The following is a 20,139-nucleotide window of genomic DNA, read 5'->3' as shown; positions in this document are numbered from 1 at the left end:
AATACAAAAAATAATAAAACACAAATTAATATGATTATTATTAAAATGGTTCGGAAATAATATTTGTATTTTAAGAGTAAATTTTTTAAAACACTGTAAAAATTCTATTAAATTTTTCTTATTAAAATTTTAATTTCTAATAAAATTTGATTTTGTTTCAGAACTCCTACTTAAATATAAAAATTATTTTTTCAAAAAAAAATGCATAATACCCATTATGTTTCAATGTAGCTTTTTAAAATAAATATTTTTTTGATTAAAATTAAACAATAAAATATTTGATCTAGAATATAAATGATTATTTTTATTTTCTATATTACTTGCTTAGTAAAAGATCTGCTTTTATAGTTAAATTTTTTTATTTTCAAATAATTTTCTTAATTAAATTAATGAAAATTTATGATAATCATTTAAACATGTCTTTAAAATCGAAAATATGATCTTATTAAGATCATATTAAAAAAAAATAAGTTGCTTCTTTAAATTTTTTCAATTAAATTGTAAAATAAAAGTTATTGGTACAATAATAAATATATTTGTCGAAAACACTGTATAAATATTTAATTTTTTCACAATAATAATCTTTAATATTTTCAACCAAAAACTTGCAATTTTAATTTAATTCAAATAGAATTCGGTTTTGAATAAGAAAATCATTTTAATTATTGCTTATAAATAGTTATCATTAAAATAAATAATGATAAACGTAATCTAATAAAATTCTAATACAAATTTTATTTGTATAAAATTAAATAAATTCCACCTCGGAATTGAATTTAAAAAAAAAATTGTTATAAGACATAAAAAATAGCAGATTTTAATTCATTTTACCATTTCTATAATTTTTGTTTATTAAATATGTTTTTTTTTTTGTTCTTTATAAAACCTAATTGTGTATAATTTGTATAATCTTTTTATGTATATAAAATGAAAAATGTATAATACACCTATAAATATATAATTAAATTATAACTAATGAGTAATTAAAAAAAAAAAAAAACATTCATATGATTTCCGAAACATTTTTCTTTGAATTTAATATTATAATATTATAAATTTATTACTATATATTATTGTAATTATATAAGATAAATATAAAAAAAAATGAAAGAAGGAAATATATTGTATAATATATTGTATTTCCTCTATATATTTGTAAGAAGTCTAACTAAATCTAAGATCTTTTTAATATCAGAAACTCTTGTTGTTAAGTTTTCAAAATTTATTTGAAATGCTTTAATTTTTAAAACTATTATTTTTAAATTTTTTGTTTACAATATAAAAACTTGAATTTAATTCATTTTTTTTTTTTTTAATTTTTAATTTTTAGTTATTTAATATTACGCATAAATTAATATATAATTATGTATATATATATATATATATATATAAAATATATATATGTATTATAAAATATAAGTTTATAATTTCTTAATTTATATACAAATATGCATAAATATATTTTTTTTAAATTTTCATTATAATAAACTATATTATGTTTTTAAGAAAAACAAGCAACTCAACGACTGACTTTTTTTCAGTTGTAAAATAAATTATTTAATTTATGTATACATAAATGCATGTTTTTATTTAATTAATTATTAGTAGTATGTAATTATTATTATGTAATTAAATATAAAATAATATGAATGACAATTTAAATATTATTTTTGTTTTTTTATTTTTCCATAAAAATTTATTATTATATTGAATATAATATATATAAAAGAAAAAAACGGGAAAACAATTTAAAAAGTTGGAATTTAAAAGAAAAATTTAAAAATTAAAAAAAAAATACAAAAAAAAAAAAAACAAATCATTGTATGTTTATTTAATTTATATAATAAAAAAAATAGCATTGCATACATTAAAAATTATATATTATATATAAATATTATTAAAATTATAAAAAAAAAATGAAAAAAACAAAAAAACAGAAAAGCAAAAAAAATTTATATAGAAATTATATACAAAAAAAAAAAAAGTATGAAAAAAAAATAAACAAGAAAAACAAAAAATAATGTGAAGTAGATGTAGCAGGAAAATGAATAAAATTTAAAATAATTCTGATAAAAAAGTTATTCGTTTTATTTCAAGTAGATTTCATCATAGTTTGATTGCAGAATTTGGTATTTTAAACTTTTAATATAACAGTTATAATTTCTTTCTCATATTATGTAGCAGTCTAGATATTAACTAATATCTGTTACAGTCCCACAATCTTTCTGTCAGGAGAATATTGATATTAACGTCCATATGAGAACCTATACAAGCTCATGTCCATCGTATCTAATTTTCTTAAGTACCTTTTGAAGTTCATCGCATATTAATCAATCATAGTTATATACTTTATTTAAAATTGTATAAATAATAATAAATATTATTTAGAATAATAAATATTATTATATATTCAAATATTTATTAAATATTATTTGAACCACAAAAATTTTGCCAAGGAAAAATAGAAGGATATTTCCGAAAAATATAGTCTGCGCTTTCATTTCTGTATTAGAGTTTATGCTTTTATATTGAAAATTTTTATAGTATGCAAAACTTTTAAACCAATGAATGTATATACATATATTGCACTTCAAAAAAAAATTATTGTAAAAATATTGAAATTTTTAGTAGTATCCTCCAACAACATATGATTTGAATCCAAAATTATTGAAGTCATAATCATAATTCGAATTTATTCTAAACTATAAAAAAGTAAAATTTTAATTCATAATACCCATTATTTTAAGTAATAAATCTTAGAGGATGCGGAAGTTTGCAATGCTTAATTTTCTTGGTTTGGTAGATAGCAGATAATTCCTGAAACACTCTTTTGAAATGCAAAATTTTGAATGAGCTACAATCTACGTTTCCATTCCATTTTCGAAAATATTAAAAAAATTGAGTAATATTTTTATAGTTAATGCAAGTATCATAGAAAACACAAAAACGCAAATTACTCTTGTAGGTACGTTTTATGCAAATAATTTGTCCATTTAAGCCTAGTACTTACTTCATATAATAGAAAAATAACAAAGCAATAAAATTATCTTTCTTGAATTAGTATATTTCATTATATTACTTTAACTAACGGTAGGGTAGGTAACTGGGGATATATATAAAAAGAATATTATTACTTTTAACTTAGCTTAACTAAAATTTTAACCCAATATTGTATATACATATGTAATTCTTTTGTATTATTTACCAAATCTTTGTTCACATTTTGAATATTTATACAATATATTAGCAAAATCATCAACATTAAAAAATTCACTATTTTTAACCTGATAAAATTCAGAAAAACCTATATTCCATGGCAATAATCCATACGTACACATTATTTTATCAAAAATAATTACTAAATCAGGATCGGGTAAATTATTTAATTTTTTTTGAATTTCTGAAGAAATTTTATCAGCTAATTTATTTTTATTATTCACAGCATCTTTTATTTCATCTGAATCCCTTTGTAACCATAATTCTTTACAAACTTCAGCTAAAAGTGGACGACCATCTTTACAAGATAAAGAAACCACCTAAAAATTAAATAAAGTTTAATTGAATTGAATATAAGAAATATTTCATAATTATAATAAATATGTATTATATTAACTTTGTGTATTGCGTGTAAATATTAATTATTTTCTCTGATTATAGAATTTCTCAATACAATATTTAATTGTCTCGCACCTGTATAGATTTATCTAAACCATTTTTATATTTAAGCTGTCCAACTCTCTTTTTATCGGCAGGCATAGACCATAAAAATCTACCATTTGACATTTTTTGAGAAGAAACAAATTGTGGTATATGTATGTGGTCCAAAGTGAATTCTTCTTTAGTATCATAAAAGCTGATGAAATCTATATCGCATATTAAAGCATAAGCTGCTAGTTTTGATAGAATTTCAGAGGAAGAGTCGAATGTTTTTCCAATAATTGCGCACACATGATTTGGCTTTTTGGTTAAAATACTTTTGCATTCTTCTAATACTTTGATTTCATAAATACCATCTAAATTATTAAAATATATTTGCTTTAATAACTTATACTTGGAGTCCAGATACATTAATAACCATTGCACCGCCTCATAAACATTAGCTATTATCACCAATAATATCCATAAACCTTTATAAATTATTTTAAGCATTTTCTTAAAAAATTTTCCTATTGGGTCAGCTTATTGAATTGCAAGTCGATTTAATTTCATCCTCTCATGGTCCTCATGAAACAAAAAATAAAAAAAAATTAGGAACTAAAATGATGTGATGTGTTTATTTCTTCTTTATCAACACCGTATGAATTTTTTGAAAATGTCAACCAGTGTCACGAGGAAAATACTGAGCGAATCATAGTAAATGTACTGTGGTGTGATGTGATGACATTAACTGCTGCCAACATATATAGTGGTGTATAAAAGTAATTGCATATTTAGAAGAATTTCTTTATGAAAGATAAATTTATTCTATTAGAGGGTTTGTAACCTTAATAAAAAAGAAAACAATACAATTTCAGCAGCGAATTACGTTCTCCCATACTTTCTAGATAATATTCTCCAAGATACGTCAACTAATTAAATTATAGAATTTAAGTTTATTTATAGAATTTAAGTTTTTAATCTATATTCCAAAAAATTTTCGAATTAAACACAAAAATTTTTAAGCAAAAGACTAATTTTTATTCATTCTGGGATTGCAGAAAATAAATTCCTTTATAAAAACGAAGGTAACGAATATAAAAAATACACAAGTTAATGTTGGATATGCTACAAGCTAAAAGTGTAAACATAAAAATTTTAATATGACCATAAATGCGAACCAATTACGTGATTTATAAAATAGTACATACATATGTACATATTTTGATATTTAACCATAAAATATCGTTTTTCAATATTGTAGCAATATACGATATAAAAATTATTTTATTTTAGTATTCTATTCGCCAACAGATGGCAAATAAATTAAATTTATAAAAAATTGACATTTCAATTAACACTATGCATTAAGAAACATACCTACTTAGTTTAATTATAATTTGATATGTTGTACAGAATTATAGATTTCCTTACGAAAGCAAAAATAATTTAAAATTTTCAAAAAACAAATATGTGTATGCATTATTTTCACATTAATATTAATTATATATTTCTTTGCCAATTTATTATACATATAACTATAATTGAAAAAGAAAATGAATTCCAAATGACAATAAAAAATTATCTGAACTAAATCAGAAACGTTTGCTTTAGGGGTGTTTTGCGGTAAGGATCTAAATAGCTCCATATGCATTATGCAAGTGAAGGTAGGTGAAGAAGTGCAACATATTTTCATGTCTGAGTAGAAAAAAAATTTTAAACTTAACTTTTATTAATCTTTTTTTTTTTTAGAATGCAATTGCGATTGTAAGCAATTTAATTTCAACTAATTAAAAATTCAAAATCAACCTTTCCCATACAAAGGACATTATACATATAAGAGAAGATAAATGTGAAGCACAAATCAAAAATTTTGTTGCATTTATTTTGACTCTACTATTAAATTATGGTCTCGCAAAAATATCCCATGCAACATAATTATTTCAGTATTTACAGAAAATATTTTCAACTATAAAACATTTTGAATACATACTATATAGATATTACATACAAGTATATAGCTGCCTCTAAATTAATCCATGAAAAGAAGCAAAAGAACAAGAATATTCTTATAAATTAAGTCAACCAGCCAGCCACCAGTAACAACAATAAAAAAACAAATCAATCACAATACATCGAGAGAAAATTTAGTAAGTGGCATAACAGCAAACAGAATTGAACAGAACAGAACAGAAGTGAAAAGTAAATTATTCATAAAGATCACCGGCTAGTTGTAATTGAAACGATCAGGAGTAAAGGTCGTTTTCCTTCTCTAATTTCTATTTTATTTAGTAGAATTAAATATTTTGTTATTATTTTTATTTTTGTGCCTTTTTTGAATTTTTTCTTTTTTTTTTCGGATTTTTATATAAAAATTAAATTTGATTGTGACTAAGTAAAATATTAATTCATTTATGCATAATTGAAATTTCTGTAAACAATTAAAAAAAAAATTTGAATTTATTAAACCGAAGACAAGGGATTTAAAAAACAAACAAAAAAAAAATTTTAAAAATTTCTGAAAGTGAGTAAATGATTTTTGGTCTACTTATTCTATCTAAATAATCTAAATTATTTTCTTAATATTGCATTTAATAAACTAAACATTTCTTTTTCCGAAAAAATTTTACAGATATTATTATTAAATTTTAATTTTATCAAATAATTTTAAATATATGTTGACCGTTTATTACAATTGAAAAAAATAAGAAGAAAAAAAGTGAAAACTTACATTAAAAATTTTTTTTATAAAAGATTACAATTTTCTGATCTTTGAACCATTTTTATAATTTTCATGAAAAATATTATCAATCCACATTATTCAAAACAAAAGAAGAAAAAAAAACAGAAAAAAAGGAAGAGAATATTTAATTATTGAATTTGTATGATTTTATTTCATTAATCAGTTTTAATCTATATATGTATATAAATAAATATTAAATATTAAATATGTAATTAAATATGAATATTTTAAATAAATGTATTATATATATATAAGGGTATATGTATATAAGAGTGTAAACTATTATTTATTAAGTAATAGATTATTATTATTTTTTTTTAATATTCATTCATCTATTAAACTATTAATGTATATAGGTAAACCGCATCTCATTATTATTACATAATTAATTCACACCTTATTATATTAAACCGTATTTGTATAAGTAGGTTATTTTTTTTTTCTAGTATTTTAAAAAATTATTGAAATTTTTGTAAATATTTTAATTTTTATTAATTATATAAATGTATTTAATGTCAGTCTATGGTCGATTGTATAACAGTTTAATTATAGATATGTAATGATATATGCATTGCAATCATTTTAGAGACACTAATAGTTTTGTTATAGTATTTATAGTATCATTTTAAATATTACGTTCTTATGATTTTGTATTCGAAAGATGATCGAATTGATCGCATGTGAACAATATACATGTAATCGTGACGATTACTATAGAAAGCAATATTGAGAAAAATTTACCGAAAATTACTTCATATCTCTGTACCTCAACTGGTAGAGAGTCTGTTTAGAAAACTAATGATCACTGGTTCGAAGTCCAGTTTGCTTCATTGCTATTCTGCCGTTGTATCTTGGAATTTTCATTATTTTGCTATCCAAATATTCTAAAAATAATTTATAATACAATTTAGTTAGTTTTGTGTAATAAAATTTAATATTAAAAAAAAATGGATTTACACTGCATTTGAACTCCCAAAATTCGTATAAAACATAATTCGTACATACATATTTCTATAATCACATATTTCTAATCAAAAGTATTTGTTAATGAAGAGTCATAAAATAAATGCAATAAAAACAATTATACAAATAAAAAACATGTATTCAAAGAGAATTAGGAATAATTAGGAAGATGCTGTTCAGGATAAATCTTTGTAACACAAAATTTTAACATTGATTAATTATTTAAATTCAACAAAATCAAAATACATATACAAATATATACATACGAAATAAAATAAATTTAAAAATTTTATCAAAAAATTTTAATTAAATTATAAAATATTAATGTATGTAATATGTATGGTAGATTAAAAATAATTCCCAAGAAAAATTTTTATTTAACACTCTGAAAAACTTAAACAGCAATGAACTAAGCAATAGTACTGAATAAACTACTGAATAAGTACTGTATAAACATAAACTTAATAAACCAAAAAAAAAAAATAAATATTTTCAAAATAAAAATTTTACTGTATGCAAAACATAAATTTTTTTGGAAACAAAACATAATTATAACATAATTTATATGTGTGAGTAAAAGTACTAACAATTTCAATGTTACACTATCCATATATAAATCTAATAAATAATATTCTCATCTCAGAGGGTCCCTTAGATTATAATTTCATGACCTTTGACAATATTAGAATATTTTTTGTAAAAATCTCCACAAAAAAAGCTTTCTTTCATTTAATTTTTATTATCTACATTCTATATAATGTAAACCGCACATTTTAACATGAAATTATACTTAAATCTAAAAACATATTGCCTTTTTTGGATCTGCTTAGAAATTCGTTATTTGCATCTATTTATTTGTAGGTAAAGATTTTGATTTATGCTACGAAATTACATTTGTGGTTTTGATAGACAAAATATTAAGCATTATTAATTTAAAATAAATAAATTAATAATTAAAATGTGAACACATACTATGGGTAATCATGGGAATGCGCAAATCTCATAAGTACCTATAATAAATATTTTTAAGAATTTCTCAACAAGATTATTATTTTACAATATTTCAATTATGTAATTAGTTTTTACTAGTATGGAATTAGTTTAAACAGGTTATTAGTGGAAAATTTATAGACAGTATGTCAGACAATTGTTTATACTTTGAGATTTTTTTAAGTAAATATTTTACTGTAATTTCTTATATACATACGAGTATAGTATATATGTGCATGTATATGTAGATACACATTTTACACAATATTTTTTTTAAATATTAAATAAATAATTTTTAGTAATATAAATGTATGTATGATAAGTTCTCGAGATACGACATCTTCTAATGCGACAATTCAAGTTACAACATAAATTTCTGGAACCAAAAATGTTGTATCTCGAGGACTTAGTGTATATGTATATATTTAATTTAATATAGCAAAGTATAAAATGTAAAATGCTAAATATTGTATGATTTTGCACTAGTTTACTGCTTATATGTATGTAAGTATACTCGTATGTATGTATAGTTACTTACCTTATATTAAAATTTTTTGAATAATATAAACAAAATGTAAACTTTTGATGAAAATAATTATGCATGTAAATTAATATTTTCAAAAATTTATTTTGATATAATAATACGAGTTTATGTATATATCCCTCATTTACTGCAACACTGACATAACTCAAAATATGCTCATTTGAAAAGCTTTAATTTTAAAGTTTTTCAGTTATTATGTTCTTCTCGTTCTATAGCATTATTTTATGATTTTGAACAAAAAAAAATGTTGTAAGTGTCTATTTCTGTATATTTAACTCAGAAATCGTATTTTTTGAGTTATGTCATTATTGCAACAAATGAGTATTATATCTAAAAATTTAATATATTCTCAAAAACTATAATTTTTTTAATTATAAATAATTATATTTAACATCTTTGGTTTTTTAAATTTCCGCAACATAAAGCGAGTAAACAAATTTGAATAATCATTTTGAATAGATTTATTAACTCAACAAATATTCATTTTATTTACGAAATTAAAATTTTAAATCACCTAAATAGTACTACATATAAAAATTATTTAACAAGTTGCCTCTTATGTCATTATTGTATAAAGAAAATCCTTTATGTTGTCAAAACTATATTTGCCAATTTGCACAGTATAAAATATATATAATTGTAGGCAAAAAGTACAGTGGTTCGGAATTGTAAATTTTATGTCAACTTAACGTCAGATATGCAGACTAAATTTTTAATTATGATATAATTTATAACTATTACATTTTTAGAGCTAAGTATTAAAATATAATTATTTTTAAATTCATTTTTCTTATATTTTAGAAAATTTTAAATTATGACCGTAAACTTGAATTCCGAAATTCCAGATTAATTTAATGCAAATTTGCATTTTTATATTATAAGTCAAAGAGTTTACAATTCTAACCACGCAAAATATTACATTTCTTTGTTTCTGAAATATGAAAAATTCAATTAATTAAAATTGTTAGGAAAATATTATGAAAATTTACCTTGTTCAGCTATAATCAAATATATTACCTATTTTTATTGAATTCGAGTCATCTTTCGATAGTCAATTTCTCTTTGTTCAAAAAATTCATTTTGTTTTTTTTTATTTTCAAAAATTTAATTAAAATAGTACCATCAAAGAAGCAACTAAATCCATTCAATTTTAATTCATCATCAAAAAGATAATTTTCCGGAAGACAAAAAATTTCAATACAATTCGATTTTGTAAATTAATTTGCTACATACCTATATACGAGTACATCGGGTAAATAAAAAGAAAAGTTTAAGAGGAAAATAAAAAATTATTTACGATTTTTATGTGTTTTCTTGTTATAATTCATGTTCAAGTGTTTTTATATATGTATGTATGTAGATTTTAATTTTGCTTTAAATTATTAAATGCAAATTCAATAATTACCATATGTATGTAAATTATACATAGCTAAAATTGTATATTTGTAAAATGCATAAAAACGCCAAGCATTTTATTGTGCGAAAATATAAATTTTACTAAAATAATGTATACGTGTACATTATTTACGTATTTTACATTTTGCAACGTAAAATGAATGTTAATAATTATAATTGTATTTTTATTAAAATCATAAAAGAAATTTTAAAATAATTTTATTTTAAACATTAAAAATTTTTAACATCTGGAAATAAAAAAAAAATTTATTACATTGGTAATTTTAATTTTATACCATACGCAATTTTTCTTTCTTTAATTGAAATTGAATTTATTTTTAAAATTAAGAAAAAAAAATAATAAGATTTTCAATTAGCAACATTTTTATTTAAAATTGTATTGAAAGCGCCAAATATTTTTTCTCTTTTCTTGCAATTTTTCTACGAATACTATAGGTGTAATCGATAATGTAAAATGTGCGTTGAATGCCCTATGATCGATATTGCAGTTAACCAAAGCATTTTAACTTAATTTTGTTTTTTGTGCAAAACGGAAAATTTTGAAAAGGATTATTAATTTTATTTAATGAAACTTAATTTTAGAAATGTGCAAGTCAAAAATTATTTGCTATCAAAGCAGTTGTCAATCAGTTCTATATACAAAATTTATATGCGAAAATTGATATGCAAAATTTTATTTTAGCATAAATTTTGATTGTCGGTTATAGTGATCGTCATTTGACATTATCGATTACATTTAATTTTTCACGGGTCAATTTAATAACTTTTATATTTCGTATTACAGAAAATCGAATTAATAAGATAGCATGGTTAAATTTATAGATTAAAATAAGAAAGAAAATTAATATTGTTTTATATGAAAAAAATTTTTTAATATCACATATATACTCGTAATTTCAATTCATCTTTTAGGGAAGGAGATTTGAAGGACTATATAAAAATAAGGAATTTTTGATGGAAATGAAAAAGTTCGTATTGATATTATTTATAGCAATAAGTTCGGTGTCAGCTGCACCCGCGAAAGAAGTTACGTAAGTGTTATACAATTTTCATTTTATATTTTATTTGTTTATATTGGTTTATGAACGAGAAAAATATTTATGTATCAATTTTAGTTTGCATCGTGAAAAGAACCTATTATTATGTAAACATATTATGTTATAAACAAAATTTACTCATCGATCTTTTATTTCAAAAATTGAAAAATAAAAAATTTTGTATTAGAGAATAAAATTTTTGAAAATTCATGGAAAAGGTGATATTTACATAATTACACTCATTATTTCACTCTCAAAAATTATATACACATAGTTATTAATTTTAATATTTAAAGTTTCAAAGTATGTAAAAATTGATTTAGCACATCAAGTAAGCAATACTAAGTATTTAAGTAGATTACAGAACAAAGCAAATGTGAAGAACAATTTGCCGATAATTCTTAGTACCTCTGTAGCTCAATTTGTAGAACGTTCGCCTAGAAAACAGTAGGTCACTAATTCGAGTCCAGTTAGAGGAGCAAATTTTTTATTAAATTTTTCGGCTATTTTTTGTGCAATATATTTTTAACTACATATAATATTCTATAAAATTGAAATAGCTCATATATGCATTAAGTGCGCTCTTAATATTAATTTCGTAATATTGCTAAATAACCATGGTTATAAACAAATTAGATTTAGCATCATTTATTTAGGAATACAAATATAGTGCCCAGTTTTATTTAGGAATCATCAATTATTTAGGAATATAAATATAGCGCACATTTTCCGCTATATCGCACGATATCTGCTTGCAAAGGCCTATAATATTTTCAGTTTAAATTAAATATTGAATTTAAAGAAAGAAGCAAAGATTTTACACAATCTATTTACAAGAGAAACAGAATTTTTAATCAAAAATATTGTTTATTTAAACATTTTGTAACTATTAAAAAATTAACTGCTTTAAACTTAAAAATCTAGTACATGCAATGTGCAATTATGAACATACTCATATGCATACATACACGCTATAATTTATAGTATTACTTCTATATCATATGTTGTATATATATTTGTGTATAATAATTATTTTATTTTAAACATAATTACTTAACACAATTTATGATACATTTCAAATTTTTTTTATATATATGTACATTCATACATATATTCATTTTCCTATGCCCTCATTTTTCTAAATATTTTACCATATTCGTTTAACATGTTATTATTTTAAGTGTTATACATATATATACAAGATGCCTTCGTGCGTTCAATTAAATTGACGGAATAATTGAAATTGATGATTTTTAAAATTTGTCCGCATTCGTGTACCTGCATACAATATATTAGAAAATTAAACTACATTATGTATGTATGTATATGTATAAAAAAAATTACCACCATTATCAATTTATCATAATTTTAAAATTTATATGAACCGAATTCGATATACAAAATAGCAAAATGTTAAACATAATTTATGAGATTGAAAAACAATTAATCTAAATTTGTTTCCTTATAATATATAGAAATCAATATATTATATATAGAAAATTTAAATTTAAATTTGGAAAATTTATTTTCTATATACAATTAAAAAATTTAATTGATATGCTTAAAACAATTGTAATAATTTTGAACAAAAATTTGAAAATTAATTAGAGTACAACGTTTTTTAATTGAAACATTTTTAATATTTAATAATTTTTTTAAATTTTCTTACAATATACATGCTGCAAATCCTAGTATATATTCTGTAATATATGTCAGTATATATACATCCTTATAAGTTTATGGTTCACTTAACCACACAATAAGAAAATAAAATAAATTTTCACTGTATTCAAATTACTGTTTGTTAATAATTGCTAAATACGTAAAGGTGGTATTTTTTGTAAATTATTTATTTTCTAAAATCTATTATATATAGTACCTTCAATTGTCCTAATATTGCCAAAATATTCTAATAAATAGATTGTGTTTAAAATCATAATTGTCAAATAATTTAGGTCACTGTCGTAATAATTTCTCCATTAAATACACGATGTCTTTTCAAATATTTTTTATAATTCCTTATTACATTTTTTTTCATTGTAAATTTATTCCAGATAAAATATTTAACTAACTGTGAGTGTATATTGTGTACATACATATTGGCCATTAACTTAGTAATATATTATATATATATGATTATTATTATGGTCGCCAAATATTCTATTTATAAAATATTTTACTTTAAAATGCGAATTTTACACATTTAGAATTTAAAGTTACAAGTAGTTTACACCTACTTAAAACATTTTGTTAATATTTTACATGACAGATAAATTTGTTCCTTTAAATAAATTGTAAAATTTCAAAAAAAAAAAAAACTTATTACAGAAATGATAGAATTTTTAAAATTAATATTTTTATGTAAAACAATAAAATTCAATTATAAAATATTAAATTTATCGCAAAAAACTTAAATTATATAAAGAATATTTACGATAAATACCATTGTCACTTTATTAACCACAGTTCTATTAGAACTGTGATTTACTTCTCAAAATAATTCTCAATTACATATTACTTTAAGTACAAGATCGAAGAACACCCTTGTGCTAAGAGAAAAGGAAATAATCACGAAATCATTGAAATAATTGCAGGTTTTATTATAGTTAAAATATATTTATTTCAATTATTATTCAAAAAAAAAATTATATCATCAGCAAAATATTAGCGCAGTTTCCACTTGCCTAACTATATGTTTGGGTAAACTCAAAAATTTGCCGACACACTTTTTAAAGCAAGATTCAGTTTTTCAATCATAAATAAGAAAAATTATTTGTGTCAATGTACTTCTGATACTTAACCTTGCATCAAAAAAATAACGATAAATTGTTAAAATTCGCCCAATATTAGAGCTAACGAATACTAAGCATATACGGCTAAGTACATGTTTTACGATACAATAACGTTATAAATATTAATTACAGTAATTCCTCGCATAAGGCCAGCTTAATACAGAAAAATTCGACTACAAATCATTTAAGTTGAAGTTTAAGTTTTCTGCACTAAAAGTCGCAAGTCGCAGTCCCAAAAACCTTAAGCGAGAGATTACTGTTTTGTTATTTTAATAGTGCAACATATGAAGATATTATCTTAGAGTTTTTATGATTTGCTACAAAATAATCTCTTATTTTTATAAGTTTATTTTTAAGTACATGTGCACTATATATACTTATGTATGTATAGTTATATAGTATATATGTATATGTATATATTTTATACTGGAAGGGTTATAAATACATATTGTAAATTCATGAGAAAATAATTCTCAAAAAAGAAAATAAAATTTTAAACATTTTTTTTTTTTAATTTTAGTGTGACAAAATAATTTTTCATATTTTTTTAAAGAAATACATATTTTTTGTACCTATCAATGAATTATGTATGTATATAAAATAATATACATAAATAAAACAAATAAAGTTAAGTCAAATCAATGGTTTTTAAAGCAGCATTTTTTCTCTTCTACAATTGAAAATAATACTGTTAAAAACAATCTATTACATTTTTAAATTACATATTTTCATTTATATATCAAATTATTTTAAATGATTGCATATAATTAGGATGAAACAAAAAAAACATTGAAAAAGGCGTTAATATAATTCAAGAGTTATTTGCGTTAGTTAAAATAAATAATTATAATTTTTTGACGACCTGAAGTTCACCAAAAATTTCCTGAATTTATAGAAATTTTGGGGTTGAAAATTCAAAACTTTACAAATTACGAGATACGATAAGTTGAGAGGGGATCGAAGTTTCAAAAATTTTCTTCTAACGAAATAAACTTTTTATAATTTTTTTATTATTTTATAAAAACTGCTTTTATCTAAAAAATTTCTATAAATTCAGGAAGTTTTTGGTGAACTTCAGGTCGTCAAAAATTATAATTATTTATTTTAACTACTACAACTTGTTCAGACTACTACAACTTGTTCAGACTATTACAACTTATCGTTTAAAAGAAAAACGATATGAAAAATTAAAAAATAACGAATATTAGATTATGGCTAATTTTAACCATAATTTTATCATAGTCATGCGAAACTTAACTATGCCGCTGTAGAAAAAGTCAGCCACTACTTTTCTACGTTTACATAATTTAAAAATGCTTATGGTTTCGTTCCAGTAAATAGTCAAAAATTTGTCATATTAAGAAGTTTGATGGGCTTCAACTTTTAGAGAGGGGAAGACAAGTATAGAAATTTTCTTCTACGGAAATAAATTTCTAGTAAAGTTAGAATATGTATATAATTGATATATATATATATGTCTTCATGATACACGGACGAACGGACAGAATGAAACTAATATGCATACTTCTTCAGAAAAAAATTTTCAAAATGCTAAAAACATGGAAAAAATTTTTTTTTTGTATAATTGAAAACGCGCGAATGCATTTGAAGTATTGCGACATTATACTGTCGCGCTATTTGTAACAACACTTAAATCATGATGATGATGAAGATGCATAAATGTTGCACAGATGTATTTACATATGTACACTAAAATGTAATTTTGTATTATTTGAAAATAAAAAAATTAAGAGAAGTATAGAAGGAAAAAGAATAGACGAAACAAAATATTAAAATTAAAATGAGTTTATATTGAAGTCTTCCTAATTAGAAAAGAAGTCAGTGTTCCTATTTTCCCATTTAAAAAAAAAAAATTAGTTTTTTTTTTTTATTTTTTGTTTTAATTTTTTATTATTCATGTTTTTTAAACAATATATCAAATTACAATGAGTTTAAACTTTATTTATAGTATGCACTCATTAATATTATTATACACAAATGTATGTATGTATGTATATATTATGTTTAATATATGTATTTAAGTAAATACAACAATTTTATGTGCATCAATTTAACAACATTTTATTTGTTTCAAATGCATTTTCAAAGCATACGCACACACATAACCATATTATTTACAAGTCATTATCCCTTTATATAGACAAGATTTTTTCTTTCAATTTTTTTTCTTCAAATTCATTTATTTTAAACAGAAATTTAACAAAAAAAAATTATTGCAATCAATTCCATTGATGTAATTTTATTACTTTCCTAAGAAAAACATTTTTTGAAAAAAAATTAATTTTTTTAAGATTTTTTACTAATTTTTTTAATATTATATTTTTTTATTTGCTTAAAATAATTTCCTTTTTTTTGTATTTTTCTTTTTTTTAAGGAATCAAGAAATACGTGATACAATATTATCACTTGTACACTCCTATCATTTACTTGATAATAAATTAGAAAGACATGAACATCGTGAAAGAGCTCTCGGTGAAATGGTTAAGAAAGCCTTACAAAGTTTACAAAAAGGTCAAAAAGCATTTGAACCAATGAATGGTATATTTAGCCGATTAGATGAACGTGTTAGTCAAATCGAAACAATGTTAATGGCGGTAAATTATTTAATAAAAAAATAATATAACATATAGATTTTTTATGGTATAGATGCAGGTGCACTTAATTAATTTTGGCATACCAATATTAAAATTTAATCACTTATATGGCAAACTTGTAATAAATCTGAGACTGTATTATGTATAACAATTTTCCTATAATATACTTACCGAAATTAAATTATTAAGAAATTTGCAATTTTCATACAAAAATATTTTGGACAATTTCCTAATAATTTATGGCGAACTATCTATTTCGTTTCGAATGCTATTTTCCAACGCTGAAAGCCATTTGTTGATGATATTCCAGTATGCTGTGTTCTTATTTTCCACAAATATTTGAAATACCATAAATCTTTCAATAGATTAAACTTTGTATACTCTTGTAGTATACTTACAATAGCTATATATACATATATATTATAATCTTCTTACATTATGCATACATAACCACTTTAATGAACAATTTTTGATTTTCATTTTACAAAAACGAAAATCTTAATACATAATTCCTTACTCATATCTGATATGTTTAAATTTATATGTGCCCATTATGAATAATACATTATATGTGTATGTACGTAAAATATACGAAAAATTACATTGAAATTAAATTTAATCTTGATAATTAAATTCGCAAGAAAATATTTCATTACCATTGCCGTTTCATTATATACAAAGATTCTATCAGAAGAATTTCCATTTCATTTTCAAAAAATTATTTATTTGTTTTATTTCACTAATATTAATATTATAAATCTATATTTATATACATACATATATAGCAAGAAGAAAAATATAATACACAATCAGATAAAGTTGGTGATGCTTTAGAAGGAATTTTTAAATGGATGAAAGAAAATAATGAGTGCAATAATAAAAAATTAACAACATTAACTGCAGCAATAGCAGCAGCAACACCACCACCACCACCACCACCGATACAACTTCCAAATCAAGATGAATTAATAAAAAAAATAGATCTTTTATCACAAAATGTTAAAGATTTAATGAAAACCTCTAAAGATTATTTACAACAGTCTGAGAAACTTTTAACTTCTAAATTAGCAACAGCTGATGAAGTTATATCAAAAATGGAAGATAAATTATCAAATTTTTATATAACAGTACCATCAACTCCATCACCAGCTGAATTAAATCGTAACAAAGAATTTGAAATAAAAATGGAAACATATTTAGAGAATATTTCATCAAGTTTGAAAGAACCTTTTGATGATTTAAGAAAAATAAATGAAAAAATGATTGATATTGATCGTTCTATTAATGAAAGAGCAAATGAAACTATAAATTCAATTGAAGATCTTAAAGTAGATATATTAACTACGTCAGATAAAGGTAAAAAATAACACTTTATATAATACTTTACTTTAGCATTAATTGCATTTAAAATTTTAGGCAAATAAATTAAAATATTGAAATTTAATTCCTTAAATTATACTAAATTTTTTCTTTAATTAAAATTATACTTTCTTTTTCAGCATTTACCAAAATAGCTTCACGAATTAATGAATCAGCTGAAAATATAAATGAATCAATTGAAAATATTGCTTTAAATTTCAATGAAACTGTTACAACATTCTACACTGATCTAAATGGAAGTTATTCAAATTTAGCAAATGGATTAAAAATATTTAATGATTTTGATAAAATCTTATTATCAACATCTGATCATATATTAGATACACAAAAGAAAATTGAATTTAGTACATATCAAATTGTACAAAAAATTGGTGAAATTGTTAAAAGTCATAATTCTGATTTTAATATAACAATTAATAAACGTTTTGATAATATAGATAAAACAATTATGACAAATCGAATGGATTTATTAAAGAATTTAAGTAAAACAATGGAAAATGAAATAAGTCATGTATGGCGTCAAATACAAATAATGTATAGTGAAATAACAGATAGTAAAGATGTATTAAAGAAAATTCAAGGTCAAACTGAATCATATATTAATGGTACAATTAGTACAATGGATGGTGTAGAAGGAAATGTTGGTCAAATAACAAGTAGAATGGCTGAAGTTGATTCAAATTTAAATTTCTTATTAGGGCGTTTATCATTGGTTACACAAGAATTTAATCGTATTAAAATTGGTTTAGGTACAGCTTTAGATGATATACGTAATAGTTTTCAAGCAGTTCAGGATAAAATAAAAGAAGTTGGACCAGGACCACATAAAATTCCCGAATATGAATATGAAAATAATATTGCGCCATTTCATCGTGAACCAAATAATTCAAAATAAAAATTTTTTGGTAACAGATTAAATCCAAAAGCAAAAAACCAAAAAGAGAAAAAATAAATAAAATAGAGAAAAAATTACATAAAACATTTAATATTTTTAAAATTTATATCTATATATATTTTGTGAAGAATACATTTATATACACACTTAAGAAAACTCGCAATTTTAAATTTACGTTTTTTTTATGTTATTTATCAAAAATTATTACTAGTCGTATCCCAAGTAATATAATATATATTTAACAGTTGGACTCATTCTATCAATCGAAATACTAATTATTATTGATATTTATCGTAAAAAGTTCGATATTTTTTTAAATATACAAAAAATTTATGTCTACAATACATTTTTTGTTTTAATTTTTTAACAGGAAATTTAAACTGAATCGAAATGAGTTAGAATAATTTTGCAAAAAATTAATTTTGTATTTAATTCATATTTTAGATATTTAATCAGGGAACTTTTGTAAAATAAAAATATTAATAAAATAAATATAGTACTAATCCTAGGATGAAACAAAAGCGTAATTGCATGTTATTCAAGAAACATCGTATATAAGTATATTGACAATATTTGCGATAGCATGACAGTAAAATGCCTATTAAATATAAGTTAAATATGTTATAACTGTACATTTGCGAAATTTAGAATCGATGTATTACTACATATTAACAAATTTTTTTAATTTAAGATATTTAAACAATAGATAACATCAGAAGAAAAAAATATTTTTGACTGTATTTTAATAAATAAATAATGTATATATGAATTTTTTAATATAAAACAACCATTTTCAATATAAATTGGCAAAAAATTCTATATTATTTTACAATTTCACTATATTACTTTATAATATATATATATTTTTTTTCTGTGTTTGCAATAAAAATAATATAAGTATAAAAGATAATGTTATTATTTTATGTATATCAAATTTGCTTAAGACTTCCAGTAAAATATTTGTAGAAGTCTTATGTGTATCAAACTATAAAGCCTTGGTTCAATTCGTTATTTTAAATCCGATTCTTCATCAAATTCGCTATAGTATTTCTGCAAACTTAAATTTAAAATCGGTCAGGAATGCTATTACAGTAATCGCTAAAAGATATCCGCATTTTTACGTATTTT

At 21.6% G+C, this 20,139-nt stretch overlaps 2 protein-coding genes across 2 annotated transcripts; one reads left to right on the top strand and one right to left on the bottom strand.

The window, feature by feature from the left end:
* Positions 1–3,104: 3,104 nt before the first annotated feature.
* LOC129615412 (dehydrodolichyl diphosphate synthase complex subunit nus1) lies at positions 3,105–4,323 on the bottom strand. Its single transcript, XM_055530612.1, has 2 exons — positions 3,691–4,323; positions 3,105–3,536 (listed from the first exon to the last, which is right to left on the bottom strand). The coding sequence occupies exons 1-2, from the start codon at positions 4,147–4,149 to the stop codon at positions 3,198–3,200; spliced, it is 798 nt and encodes a 265-aa protein (XP_055386587.1). The 5' UTR covers positions 4,150–4,323; the 3' UTR covers positions 3,105–3,197.
* Positions 4,324–5,816: 1,493 nt separating this feature from the next.
* On the top strand, positions 5,817–19,895 carry LOC129615255 (uncharacterized). Its single transcript, XM_055530376.1, has 5 exons — positions 5,817–6,160; positions 11,205–11,323; positions 16,517–16,736; positions 17,522–18,092; positions 18,236–19,895. The coding sequence occupies exons 2-5, from the start codon at positions 11,247–11,249 to the stop codon at positions 19,009–19,011; spliced, it is 1,644 nt and encodes a 547-aa protein (XP_055386351.1). The 5' UTR covers positions 5,817–6,160; positions 11,205–11,246; the 3' UTR covers positions 19,012–19,895.
* The last annotated feature ends 244 nt before the right edge of the window (positions 19,896–20,139 follow it).

The sequence above is a fragment of the Condylostylus longicornis genome, unplaced genomic scaffold (genome assembly GCF_029603195.1).
Source record: "Condylostylus longicornis isolate FDR11 unplaced genomic scaffold, ASM2960319v2 ptg000135l, whole genome shotgun sequence".
NCBI lineage: Eukaryota > Metazoa > Arthropoda > Insecta > Diptera > Dolichopodidae > Condylostylus > Condylostylus longicornis.
The sequence above is the reverse complement of the archived record's forward strand: the minus strand, read 5'-3'. Positions and strand labels throughout refer to the sequence as shown.

What these genes read in the sequence shown, in the direction of transcription:
- LOC129615412 (XM_055530612.1), bottom strand. Translation starts at nt 4,149, where the DNA reads ATGCTTAAAATAATTTATAAAGGTTTATGGATATTATTGGTGATAATA. An exon ending in GTTTAGATAAATCTATACAG is followed by an intron (nt 3,537 to 3,690) that starts GTGCGAGACAAT and finishes TTTAATTTTTAG; the next exon opens with GTGGTTTCTTTATCTTGTAA.
- LOC129615255 (XM_055530376.1), top strand. Translation starts at nt 11,247, where the DNA reads ATGGAAATGAAAAAGTTCGTATTGATATTATTTATAGCAATAAGTTCG. An exon ending in TCGAAACAATGTTAATGGCG is followed by an intron (nt 16,737 to 17,521) that starts GTAAATTATTTA and finishes ATACATATATAG; the next exon opens with CAAGAAGAAAAATATAATAC. An exon ending in ATTAACTACGTCAGATAAAG is followed by an intron (nt 18,093 to 18,235) that starts GTAAAAAATAAC and finishes TTTCTTTTTCAG; the next exon opens with CATTTACCAAAATAGCTTCA.